The following is an 11,609-nucleotide window of genomic DNA, read 5'->3' as shown; positions in this document are numbered from 1 at the left end:
TGTTCCATTAGCAGCCCTGGCTGATCCCCAGCCCCCTAGAACCTCCCCTTCTTCCCCCACCCGGAGTGGCCGGCAGTCCCGCCAGTCCCGGCGGGCAGGCCGAGAGCCTGGGCAGCATTCAGCCCCAAGAGCTCAGGACCTGGGCCGCTGGGGACCCGAGGACAGCCAGAAGTGATCGAGGACACCCCGTGGGCCTGAGGAACCCAGGCCCTGCTCCCCCTGGCTGGCTGCCCCGGGCTGCACTGGATTCTCAGTGAGGTAGGGGGATCTCCAGCCACGGTAAGTAGGGGGCAGAGTGGGCTGCTTCCTGGCTCTGGGCTGAAGGGTCCCTTCTGCCCTGACTTGCTGTGTGACCTGGGGCAAGTGGCTTTTCCTCTCTGGGTCTCAATTGCCTTGTCTATAGGGAATGAGCTCTGAACTGAGTCCCAGTTCTGCCTCTCCCTATCCTCAGATCTGTGCCTTTGTATTGGGGTGGGATCATCTCTTGGCAGGTTCTGTCCCTGTAGCCCCTGGCTCTGGCTGGGGCCAGGGGAGTGGAGGCCAGAGACAGGAGTGGGAAGGGGACACAAATACATCAATGTTCACGCCTCCACATGCATTCACACGTCTCAAAACAGTTGGCAGCCCTTCCATTGACTGGAAGGAGGGGGAGGCCAGGATTGGGTTTGAGAGATGGGATGTGCACACCCCCAGAATGGGGGATGATGAATAAAGTGGGAGAACAGTTCTGCCCCAGGAAGAAGGGGGTTGGGGTCCTATCTCCAAATATATTGAGGTGAGGGAGTCCTTTCTGTTCTCATTCCCTATCCAGGGCTGAGGAGGAGAAATAGAATTCATTACAGCCGGAGGGAATGAGGTCAGACTTGCCTAAAAACTTCCCAATAGGAAGGCCATTCATAGGCTAGCTGTGTACACGTGTGTATGTGCAAGCTGTTGTGTCTGGGTATGTTGGTGAACATAGATCTCTGTGAGCATGCCTGTGTAGAGGTAGGCTTGTATGCATATATGGGCATATGTGTGTCTGTGTGTATATCCTGTGTATATCTGTGTGTCATGCTGACACATGCATGACTCTGCGTGCGCGCGCGTGTGTGTGTGAGTCTTGGGGGAGGCTGACTGATGTATGGCTCTGCTGGCTGCTTGCTGCTCCTGCATTGATTTATCTGGGTCCATCCATCCAGGGTTTAATAAAACTAAAAGATGAACATCTATCAGCAATGAAGGTTGGCAACAACCTGAGCCCTGGTGACCTGCTCTCCCGCTCACTGTACCCATGGGGGAGGCTTCCTTGGCGCACATACAACCCTGTGATGCCTGCCAGGAAACAGCCCAGTTGTCAGCCCCTGGCCTTGTGGGTGACTAGCAGGGCCTCCTGGCTGAGCTGGGTGCAGCTCGCCAGGTACCAGGCTAGTATATACAAATACAGCGCACAGGTAAAATGTTGATAAAATATTCAGATACTTCCAAGTGTATTGGTGACTAGCCTCTGCCTCCAGCTCCCTCACTCTCCCAATCGGCCTGGCCTTCTAGGATCCCCTACATGTCTCCTCAACCCAGCGACTCTCCACCGGCACAGCCAGATGCCGCTTGGACGCTGTGCTCCTGCCAGCACTCTGCTCTGGCTGGTTGCTGTCCATGCCATACCGGTGGTTAAATATTTTGAATATCACCCTGGCCCAAATCGTAGCCCAAAGCCTGTGGCTGGGCCTCTGAGAGGGACTGATGCCTGGCCAGACCTCCTGCCACCCCAGACCAGTGCTTGGGCCTCAGGGGCTGGCTGCTACTTGCCCACATGTGGAATTGTGCCGCGTGAGCTCAGCAATCCACTTCCCTGGTTTCTGTGATTTTCAGGTGCTGCGGCTGTGGCCGGCCTCTCTGAGCCAGGATGTGGGCATGTTGGGCTCCTGGCCTGTGGCTGCTTGGTCTCTGGGCCACCTGCAGCCATGGGGCAAATACAGGTGAGATGACACATGAGGCCTGTGACTGGCTCCCTGAGGTGCCAGGTCCTATGTACCTGTGTCCTGGGCCGTGTGGGCATGTATAGGAGAGTCTGGAGGCTGGGCGCAGGGTGGTCTGGGGTGTTTGTGCATGTGAGCCTGTGCCAGGTGAGCTCGAGTGTGTGTGTGTGTGTGTGTGTGTGTGTGTGTGTGTGTGTGTCTGCCTGCATATTTGTGTGTCTCTGGGCCTCTCTGTGTTTGCATCCCAGAGTCGCTCTATGCATCTGTGCCTATTCCTGTGTCTGTGTGTGAGACAACGCCGTCCTCCCTGATACATAAACCTCTCTGTGCACAGAGTGCGGGTCGGGCCGTGGGGTAGAGAGGAGCAGGCAGGGGGCTCTCCTGCAAAAGGAAGCTGCATCCTGAAAGAGACCCAGGCCCCTCGGATCCTTTTCAAGGTGGAGACGCCATCCTCCAGCCAAGTGCTCCTCCTCCACGCTGGCCCTGGATCTCAGATAAAGGGCCCGCCTTGAGGCCCAGACGCTGGATGAGACAGAGGGTGCAGCTTTCCAAGGCCCAAAGCCAGAGGAAGTTGACCGGGCAACTTGCCCTGCCCTGCCGGGTGCCCTCTGGGCTCGGTAGTTCAGCCTCCTAACTGAGTAGAAATTGAACTGCTAGAACCCAAATCCAGCCGAAGGAGGCTGATGCGGGAGAGGTGTGCATCTGGGGGCACGTGACCGCCTGTGAATTGTGTGTGTACATGTGTGTTTCTGCATGTGTGCACATGTGCGTTGCTCTCCTCTGTCTCACCGGGTCCCCTGGGGGATGGGGCAGAGAATTTCAACATCTGTAAGGAATCTGGGCCCATTGCCATGGGGTGACTCACCCATTGCTGCTGCTGTTGAGTACAGTGATAATCTTTCTGGTCAGACCTGGGGGAGGGAGGCCCCAGTGGAGTCATCGGGCTTAGGGATCCAGATGTCTTCTTCCGGCCAGGCAGCCAGGGAGTCCAATGTGCAGCTTCCAGGAGCTGTGTTCACAGTCCTGTCCCAGCTACCACATCTGTATTGATGGGAAGGCCTTTGTGATTCTAGCCCCCACCTCTCCTGTTGTGACGCCTTTCCCAACACTGCTGCTCAATCAGGCCTAGGGAGGAGGCAGGCCCATGGTACCCGCCTGTCCCCTCAGGGTTTTAGAGACCTGAAGTAAGCTGTCCCCTCTCCAGGAGCCTTTACCTAGGCACAGCCTGGCTAAAGGTCCGGAATCGGGACTATAAACTCCTTCCTGGACCCCCAAGAGCCTGGCTGTGCAGCTACCTTAACCTGTGCACATCAATTTTCCTTCCAGGTGAGAAGTGCCCACCTTCGCAGCAAGAAGGACTCAAGTTGGAACACAGAAGTGACTTATCGACCAATGTGACTGGTGAGTGCCCCTCTCATCCTGCTGTCCTCCCCTCTGCCTTTTTCTGGAGTGGCCTGCACTCATCTGCCCCACACTCGGTGTCTCCCCTGAAGGCTTCAACCTCATCCGCCGACTCAACTTCATGAAGACATCTGCCATCAAGAAGATCCGCAACCCCAATGGGCCTCTCATCCTGCGACTGGGGGCGACCCCGCTCACCCAGCCCACACGGTAAAGGCCCCAGAGTGACCGCTGGGAGTCCATACTGATCTCAGCCACACTCACCAGCAATGCTGGATGTGAAGGTGCTAAGCCTAGCAGCACCCATGGGTCATTTTATCCCACCCCCTGGTCTCCACTCCTAGGGCTTGCAGGGTGGGCAAAGAGGGGGTGCCTGCCAGGCCCACACTCTGTCCCTCTCCTGTCTCTGGTTAGCAGTGGTTGGGGATAGGTCTGCATCCTGTGGGTATCATGAGAACCCCAGGATGGGGGTGGAACCTGGCAAGTGTGTGTGTGTGTATGTGTGTGTGTGTGTGTGTGCGCGAGAGAGAGAGAGAGAGAGAGAGAGGGAGAGAGAGAGAGAAAGGTCCAAACTCCCACAAATCCCTGGATATTCTGGCCTCTGCTTACCTCTCCAACCTCATCTCCCAAAACGGTCCTTTCTTTCTTGCTTCTCTAGTCCTACTGAACCCTTTTCATCTTTTTTTAGTGTCTCTCCTCCCTGCTCCCCACCACTCTCCCCCACCCTGCCCCCACACACACCCAGTTATTCTCCCTAGGACATCCTGAATTCCTTGGAAGCACTTGCCACTATTGTCATGAGATGGTGAAATAGTCTTTCTGGGGATTCTTTGTTTATGGTCTGCTCCCCCCATCACCTCCCGCCCCGTCAGGCTTGAAAGCTCCATGAGGGTAGACACCTCCTCTGTGTTCCCACTACTGTCATTTCTAGCAGCCAGACCCACACCTGGCACATAGTAGGCACTCAAGAAATGTCTGTAAATGAATGGGTGTGTACTTGAAAGTGTGGGCCTACGGGGATCTTGTGTAGGTTCAACAGTCCCCAGGGCCCAGGGTGGGCAGCAGGTGTTCTCTCCCCTGAGCCTTGGGCACCCCCCCTCCTCTGTCCCCAGCCGAGTATTCCCTCGGGGCCTCCCCGATGAGTTCACCCTGGTGCTGACGCTATTGCTGAAGAAACACACCCACCAGAACACGTGGTATTTGTTTCAAGTGACCGATGGAGAGGGGTACCCGCAGGTGAGCCCCACTCCTCCACCTATTGCTCTTGGGGCTGAGAGCAGCACTAGTCCAGCCCAGCTCTGTCCCAGGTGGGGATGTCTGGGGCCTCCCTGCTACGCCCCAGTGCCCACCCTCAAGGCCACCCCCACCCCGCCAGCACCTCTCTCATTCTGTGACCCCAGCCAGTGTTCTTCCCTTTCTGGGCCTCAGTTTCCCCTCCTGTGAAATGAACTGTGCCATGCTGTGGTCCCGGGGCTCTGATCCTCTGTCCTGCATCTTTCCCAATTCCACCCAGATTTCCCTGGAAGTGAACAGCCAAGAGCAGAGCCTGGAACTGCGGGCCCTGGGCCACGACGGCGACTTTGTGTCCTGCATCTTCTCGGTGCCCCAGCTCTTTGACCTGCATTGGCACAAGCTGCAGCTGAGCGTGGCAGAACGCGTGGCCTCCGTGCATGTGGACTGCACCTCAGCCTCCTCCCAGCCTCTGGGGCCCCGGCGACCCGTGCGGCCTGTGGGTCATGTCTTTCTGGGCTTGGATGCTGAGCAGGCCAAGCCCGTCTCGGTGAGTGCGGGGTGGGGCTCTGGCCCCTGCTCCCGCTTTCTGGGAGCCTGAGCGAGCTCCTTGGAATCTGTTTCTGACCAGGTCCTTCCCTTGCTCAGAATCCTGGCTTGGTTCCCCACTGCCCCCCGGATGCAGCCTAAACACAGTCACCTGGCATTCAAGGCCCTTCCAATCTGGTCCTTACAGATGTGCGCAGCGGCGGCTTCCTTGACTTCTCTCCTTGCAGCTCTGTTCTTCTTGATTCCATCCTGGCCGTCCACGCCAGCTAGACTTTCACGCCTCCATGCCTTTGCCTGTGCTGTTAGCTCCACCTGCAATGCTTTTCCTTGCATGCCCATCTGCTGACCATCTACTGGTCCTGCGTGCCCAGCTGGAATGGAGCCTCCTCCTCCCCGTTTCTCTGGGCCAAGGTGAACATTTCTCCCTCCTCTCCCTCTTCCCTGCACACGCAGTGTTGTTCCCTTTCGGTGACAACGATATTCCTGATGGTCTCCCAGGCCAGACTAGAAACCCTCTGAGGCCAAATCCTAGGGCGGAGCCTTCTCCGTGCCTCACTGGGGACCAGGACTAGCTGTTAAAATGGAGTGAAGCTGACTGTGTGTCCCCTGCAGTTTGACCTTCAGCAGGCACACATCTACTGCGACCCCGAGCTGGTGCTGGAGGAGGGCTGCTGTGAGATCTTACCGGGAGGGGTGAGTGGCCCGGCCCCAGCACAGCGGGGGGAGGGGGTGATGGGGCACTGCGCAGGGGCACAGTGTGCTGGAGGTGGGCGATGAGGAGGAGATGCCTAGAGATCTTAAGATGTGTGGGTGAAGGGCAGTGTCAGCCTTCTGTCCTGAACTCAGCCCTTCCCTCACACTGGGCAGTGCCCTCCAGAGACCTCCAAGGCCCGCCGGGACACCCAGAGCAATGAGCTCATCGAGATCAACCCGCAGACGGAGGGCAAGGTCTACACTCGCTGCTTCTGCCTGGAAGAACCTCAAAGCAGCAAGGTGGGTGGGCAGGGCAGGCAGACATGGGCCCAGCAGACATAGGGAGACCACTCCTCAGCCAACCTGACTGAGGTCTGCCCCAGGGTCAGTTGTACCTGGGGTGGGGAGGGCCCTGGAGGTCTGCCTGTGTGTGTACCGTTCCTATAGGGTTCAGGGAGGCAGAGAGACAGCCTGTGGGGTGACCCTGTGCCTGCCTGCCTATTGGCATTGAGCTGTGCCCATCTAGCTCTGGCACTACCCAGACCCTCATTGATGCCACCCCAGGCCCTCCTGGTGAGGGCAAGATTGAGGTTTGTAACCAAAGGCAGTTTCCAGAACAGGGATACCTGAGGCCAGAGGCCAGACCACACTGCTTCCCTTGGGGTTTTCTCACTCTCCTGGGCCCAGCCCCGGTCAAGGCCAGGCTGGTTCTGCACCCAGCATCCTGGCCAGCTGTCCTGCTCATTCGCAGGTTCTCTAGGGGTAGCCTGGAAGCCCAGTTCCTCTCTTAGCCCCACCCACCGGCTGGGCAACCTCCCTGCCCACTGGGCATCATGCCCAGCCTTTGGCTGCAGGAACACAGGATCTCATTGATTCACGGTCCCGTTTTCTCCGACATCACGTGGGTCGGGGGAAAGGAAGGGGTCAGTGGGGTGTCAGGGGCCTGAACAGGCTCTTGATGCCCCGGGAGGTGCCAGATGTCACCTGTCTGAGTACCCCTTTCCAGCATGGGCCCCAGACTTGCCCCTCCTCAACAGCCCCCCTTCACTCTGTCTGCCCAGGTGGATGCCCAGCTGACGGGAAGAATCAGCCAGAAGGCAGAAAGGGGAACAAAGGTAGAGATGGTGGGCGGGGGGAGGAGCCCACGGTACCCTCAGTCTGCCCTCCATGCCCTCCGTGCCCTCTTGCATAAGAGACTCTGCTCCCACACGCTTCCCACCTGCCCCGCTTTGGACAGAGCTAAGACACATAGGTGCCAGCTCTGAGAAGGAAGGATGAATGGGAGTGAGGCAGACACAGTACCTGGCATTACTGAGGGCACCTGCTCCTGGTGGTTCTTGGGCAGGGGTGTTAGAAGCAGTGCCTCATCCCCTCCAATCCCTGCCCACCCCCATGCCCTCCCTCTTCCCAGGCCCATCAGGAGACAGCCCCCGATGAGGTAAGCCTCCCATCTAGACTGGCAAAAAGAGCTCGGTTGAAGAGGTGCCAGCATGAACCCTTTGGACAAGGCTTTGGGGCACTGGAGCCTGGGCATGGGGGTGTGGGATGACTACACAGCTCCCAGCATTCCTTGGGGGATCAGTGCTGGGTCATGTCTGTCTGCTGCCTTTCCTTGGGGGTGGGGTTTAGTCCTGGACACTCCTGCTGAGTTGGCAGCAAGTGGCCATGGGCATCATGGGGAGAGCCCAGGCCTTGGCCATGGGACCCCAGATTATAGACCTCATTCTGCTCTGACAAGCTGTGTGGCCCAGAGCCCACTGCTATTCCTCTCTGGGCTTCAGTTTCGTCATCTGAGAAATGCCTGGCTCTGGGTGGGTAGGAATTAAGGGGCAAGACTTGTTGGATATGATTCCTATCTTCATGCTCCCTCGGACTTCGCCCAGAACATACATGATGTTCTGTGTGCTTGGTGCGTGTGTGGGGATGCATGGGTGGTCCTGAGCTCTCCGAGCTGACCTCCTGGCCTGTTCTTCCCTTTCAGTGCCCACCCTGTGTCCATGGTGCCCGGGAAAGCAACGTGAGTGAGCAGGACATGTGCAGCGTGGGGTGGGCACTGGCTGGGAGTGAGCGTTGCTCAGAGGTTTGCTTGGCAGCTTTCTGCTTAAGGACAAGGGGTCTTTGTGCACTTTCACACTCCCTCTCTGCCCATCTCCCCCCATCCTCACCAGCCAGGCTGCATGGAAGGCAGCCTCGCGCCCTGTGATCTGGGCCATGTATTGGGATCCAGGGTGCAATGGGGATGGGGTGCTGGCCAGGAGGATCAGGGCCTTGGCTGCAGATCCCAGCTTTGCACTCCCCCCCCCAGGACTCAGGCCTGCTTTGCTCGAGGGCCCCGACATGGTCTTGGAGGATGAGAGAAGGGGAAGGACTCAGAGTGACACAGCCCAGCACTGGCCCCCAAACACATGCTGGCTCAAGGCCTCCCCTCCTCGCCCTCTCTAGCTGGCCCTGCCCACCCTCCCTCTGGGGTCCAGAAGGACAAGGGAGAGGGACTCAGTGCAAGCCCAGCTGGTACCCAACTGTGCCTCTTCCGTGAGCAGCATGAGTCACCACTTCCCCAAGGCCTGATATTCAGAGGTGACAAGTCACATTGGTCCACAAAGGCTACAAGTCCTGCTCCCCTCAGCTCCAAACCCCCTGCCCTTGGAAGTGCCCCTTTTTCCATCTAGTCCCCAACCAAATCTGGTAAGGCTGCAGTCCACAGATATACAGGGTTACCATGGCAACCAAGCAGCCATGTTATCCTAGCAACCGTGGTCGGAGCTAGCCAAAGCCAGGCAGGTTTGGAGAGGGTGGGTTGGACCCTGTGCAAGTTTGACAGCCTTAGGGTACCAAGTCAGCCGGCTGGTTGCCTGGGAGACAGATCAGGGACTGGGATTCAGCGTGTTGTTCCTGTCACCACGCTGTGTGACCCTGGCTAAATGGATTGTCCTCTCTGGGCCCGGTTTCTTCTCCCTCTCTGAGGTGTAATGCTCTCTCCTCTGTCCCCTCAGGTCACAACGGGTCCCTCTGGCCTCCAGGTGAGTTCCAGATGGAGAGCAGGACACTCCTGCCCCCTTCGGAGATCCCAGCCCATCCCACAGCATGGCACCTCGGGGCTGCGTGTCTGTCAGGGCTACCTGAGCCTGGACGTGTGTGTGGGGATTAGACATGTGCGTGTTGGAAGGAATGAAGGTTGGGTGTGTATAAGGGTGTTAAAAACCGCCCTTTTCAGAGGCCCTGCTGCACATTGGGCCGTGGGCCACACATGTGCACATCCATGACCTTCCCGAATCCTCTCAAGCATCCTGTGGGGTGGGTCAACCGAAACCCCACCGTGCCCACGTGTGTGACGTGTGTGTCAGTGATTGTGTGTGTGTGTGTGGCTACATGCACCTCTGGTCACATGTTTGCATGTGTGTAGCCCACAGTAGTGGTGTTGAGGGCTGAATCCATATACCTGTGGGCCTGACAGGACTGTAGAGCTTGTGAGCGATGGGGTAGGCCGCATGCGTGTGCGTGTGAGCTTGTGCGCTTGTGCGTACCTGTGAGTATGTAATACTGACTGAGTGCTAGGACTTGTGCCAAGCACTCTACCTGCAGCATAAACACCTGGCACCACACGTTGAGATAGTTGCTGACAGGGGCCCCATTTTATTGATGAAGAAACTGAGGCTCAGAGAGGTCACAGGACTTGAGTCACGTACTAAAGCAGTAGGAGCAGGAATTGAACTCAGGCAGCCTGACGCTCATCTCCGTGGGTTTCTGCTGCTCCACGTTTGCGTCCATGCACGTGTCCCTGTGTCCCTGGGTGCTGCGTGTGAGCTAGTGTGCTTGGGCAGGGGTGTGGGGGGAGGGACACCCTCTGCGTGGGACTATAGGTTTGCCAGCTAGAGCCTCTTGGCCTGGGAGGGACGTGTGGTTGAATGCATATGGAATCCATGTGTTGTGTGTGTGGTGGGGGTTGGGTGGGGCTGTGCTCATTTACACACCCATGTGGGGTGGACGGTGGAGAAAACCAGATTAGGGAGGCTCCCTGTGCCTCCTCTGGTCCCAGCACCCGTTTTGGTCTCATCCACAGGGAGGGAAAGGTGAGCAGGGCCCGCCTGGCCCATCAGGCCTCAAGGGAGAGAAGGGAGCCCGGGTAAGTGCCCCAGCCGTGCCTGCTGCAGGACCCTTCCCAGCCGTGCCCGGGGGGTGGGGGTGGGCTGGGATGTGAGCCATCATCCCCGTCATCTCAGCTGGAAGCCTGCAGCCTGGCCCACATGAGGGATGAGGGCCAGGAGCTGTCTAGGGGTTAGTGTGGAAATCTCTATTTTCTAGGGGCACCTAGGACTGTGGGATTCCTGGGCCCATCCTCTTCAAAACAGGTCTGGGGAGACTCTCCTAGGGGCCCCACCCCTGATCCCTTGCTCCCTACCCTCAGGGCAATGACTGTGTCCGAATCTCCCCGGATGCCCCGCTTCAGGTAAGAACTGGAGGTTTGGCCTGCTTTAGCGCCCTATGGGGTTAGCCTTGGGGAAGGGGCTGTGCCCTTGGCAGCCCATGGGGGGACCCTGGGCCCCTCTCAACACCTTGTCTCCCTGCTCAGTGTTCAGAAGGCCCGAAGGGAGAGAAGGGGGAGTCAGGAGCCTTGGTGAGTGTGGGACCAGGGGTAGGGCAGGGGCAGTGGGGCCCTAGCCTTCCTCTCCTTTATCACACCTTCTTTTGTGTCCCCAACTCATCTCAGGGACCCTCAGGACTCCCGGGCTCCACAGGCCAGAAGGTAACGGGTCTGGATTTGAAGGGGTGGGTGGCAGGGAGATCTGTGGGCTCTGCAGACATGAGGAGGGAGGTGACATCAGGCACAGAGTTGGCAGTACCCGCCAACACTCCCAGTCATCCCACCATGCCCAAATTCCCACCAAGACCTCGAGGGAAATGCCACCGGCCCCAGAGTGAGTGGTCTGGCTGGTTTGGGAGTTCTTGTCTACCCTCCTGTGGGGACGAGGCCCTTTAATCTCAGGGGCAGCAGAGGCCTGGGTCTCAAAGGGAATTGTCTCTCCCCTGGATGGAGTTGCCCTGGTTCTTCCTTCCCTCAACCCTAGTCACTCTCTTCCCTCAACCCCAGTCACTTTGTCTCTACCTTTTCCAGGGCCAGAAAGGAGAGAAGGGAGACGGAGGCATCAAGGGCTCTATGGGAAAGCCAGGCCGAGATGTATGTGTGGCTCCCAGCCCCTCCCCACCACAGCCCCCCGTCCCTCAGCCTGCGGGTCTGGAATGCTAGAATTTAACCATCGGAATCCACCCTGATACCCTCGCTCAGACAGAACAGGCCTGGGAGGGGCAGGCTGTGCCTGAGGAGTCACAGCCAGGAGGGGGCCTCCTGACTCCCGGCCTAAGAGCCCCGACCTCCAATACCCTGAGGCTGACGTCTGATGACCTTGGGGCTCTGGGTGGAGTCTGGCTTGGTGAGGGACAGTGGGGTGGGCAGTGGGTCTGGGCCAAGCCTTGGCCGCTCTTACACCCACCCACAGGGCCGGCCGGGAGAGATCTGTGTCATGGGGCCCAAGGGACAGAAGGTGAGCTGTGGGTGTCTGTGGGGTGGAGAGTGGGTGCTGAGCCCAGGCGGCAGCTCTCTCACACCCACATCACCCCTGACCAGGGAGACCCTGGCTTTGTCGGGCCTGAGGGGCTGGCAGGAGAGCCCGGGCCACCTGGCCAACCTGGGCCCCCTGGTATAGGACTTCCTGGGATCCCGGTGAGTACTCCTGGCCCCTCCTTTCTTCTGAGACCCTTCTCCTGCCTGGCCAGTGGGGG

General features: G+C 58.4%; 1 protein-coding gene across 8 annotated transcripts in view; it reads left to right on the top strand.

Moving 5' to 3' along the window:
• The first annotated feature begins 6 nt into the window (after positions 1-6).
• Positions 7-11,609, top strand: part of COL16A1 (collagen, type XVI, alpha 1) — a 48,835-nt gene continuing 37,232 nt past the window's right edge. For 4 of the 8 annotated variants that reach the window (XM_014549534.1, XM_014549531.1, XM_014549533.1 and 1 more), the window contains exons 1-19: positions 7-279; positions 1,852-1,958; positions 3,285-3,359; positions 3,452-3,569; positions 4,472-4,595; positions 4,873-5,139; positions 5,751-5,831; positions 6,006-6,131; positions 6,893-6,946; positions 7,243-7,269; positions 7,813-7,848; positions 8,825-8,851; positions 9,892-9,954; positions 10,237-10,278; positions 10,402-10,446; positions 10,540-10,575; positions 10,945-11,007; positions 11,327-11,371; positions 11,455-11,550. In XM_014549534.1, the coding sequence (XP_014405020.1) occupies positions 1,886-1,958; positions 3,285-3,359; positions 3,452-3,569; positions 4,472-4,595; positions 4,873-5,139; positions 5,751-5,831; positions 6,006-6,131; positions 6,893-6,946; positions 7,243-7,269; positions 7,813-7,848; positions 8,825-8,851; positions 9,892-9,954; positions 10,237-10,278; positions 10,402-10,446; positions 10,540-10,575; positions 10,945-11,007; positions 11,327-11,371; positions 11,455-11,550 (1,398 nt within the window). In that variant the 5' untranslated portion in view covers positions 7-279; positions 1,852-1,885. The remainder of the gene's footprint in view (positions 280-1,851; positions 1,959-3,284; positions 3,360-3,451; positions 3,570-4,471; positions 4,596-4,872; positions 5,140-5,750; positions 5,832-6,005; positions 6,132-6,892; positions 6,947-7,242; positions 7,270-7,812; positions 7,849-8,824; positions 8,852-9,891; positions 9,955-10,236; positions 10,279-10,401; positions 10,447-10,539; positions 10,576-10,944; positions 11,008-11,326; positions 11,372-11,454; positions 11,551-11,609) is intronic. The other 4 variants (XM_014549530.1, XM_014549536.1, XM_014549532.1 and 1 more) reach the window with 4 other exon arrangements.

Source organism: Myotis brandtii, unplaced genomic scaffold (genome assembly GCF_000412655.1).
Source record: "Myotis brandtii unplaced genomic scaffold, ASM41265v1 scaffold555, whole genome shotgun sequence".
NCBI lineage: Eukaryota > Metazoa > Chordata > Mammalia > Chiroptera > Vespertilionidae > Myotis > Myotis brandtii.
The sequence above is the reverse complement of the archived record's forward strand: the minus strand, read 5'-3'. Positions and strand labels throughout refer to the sequence as shown.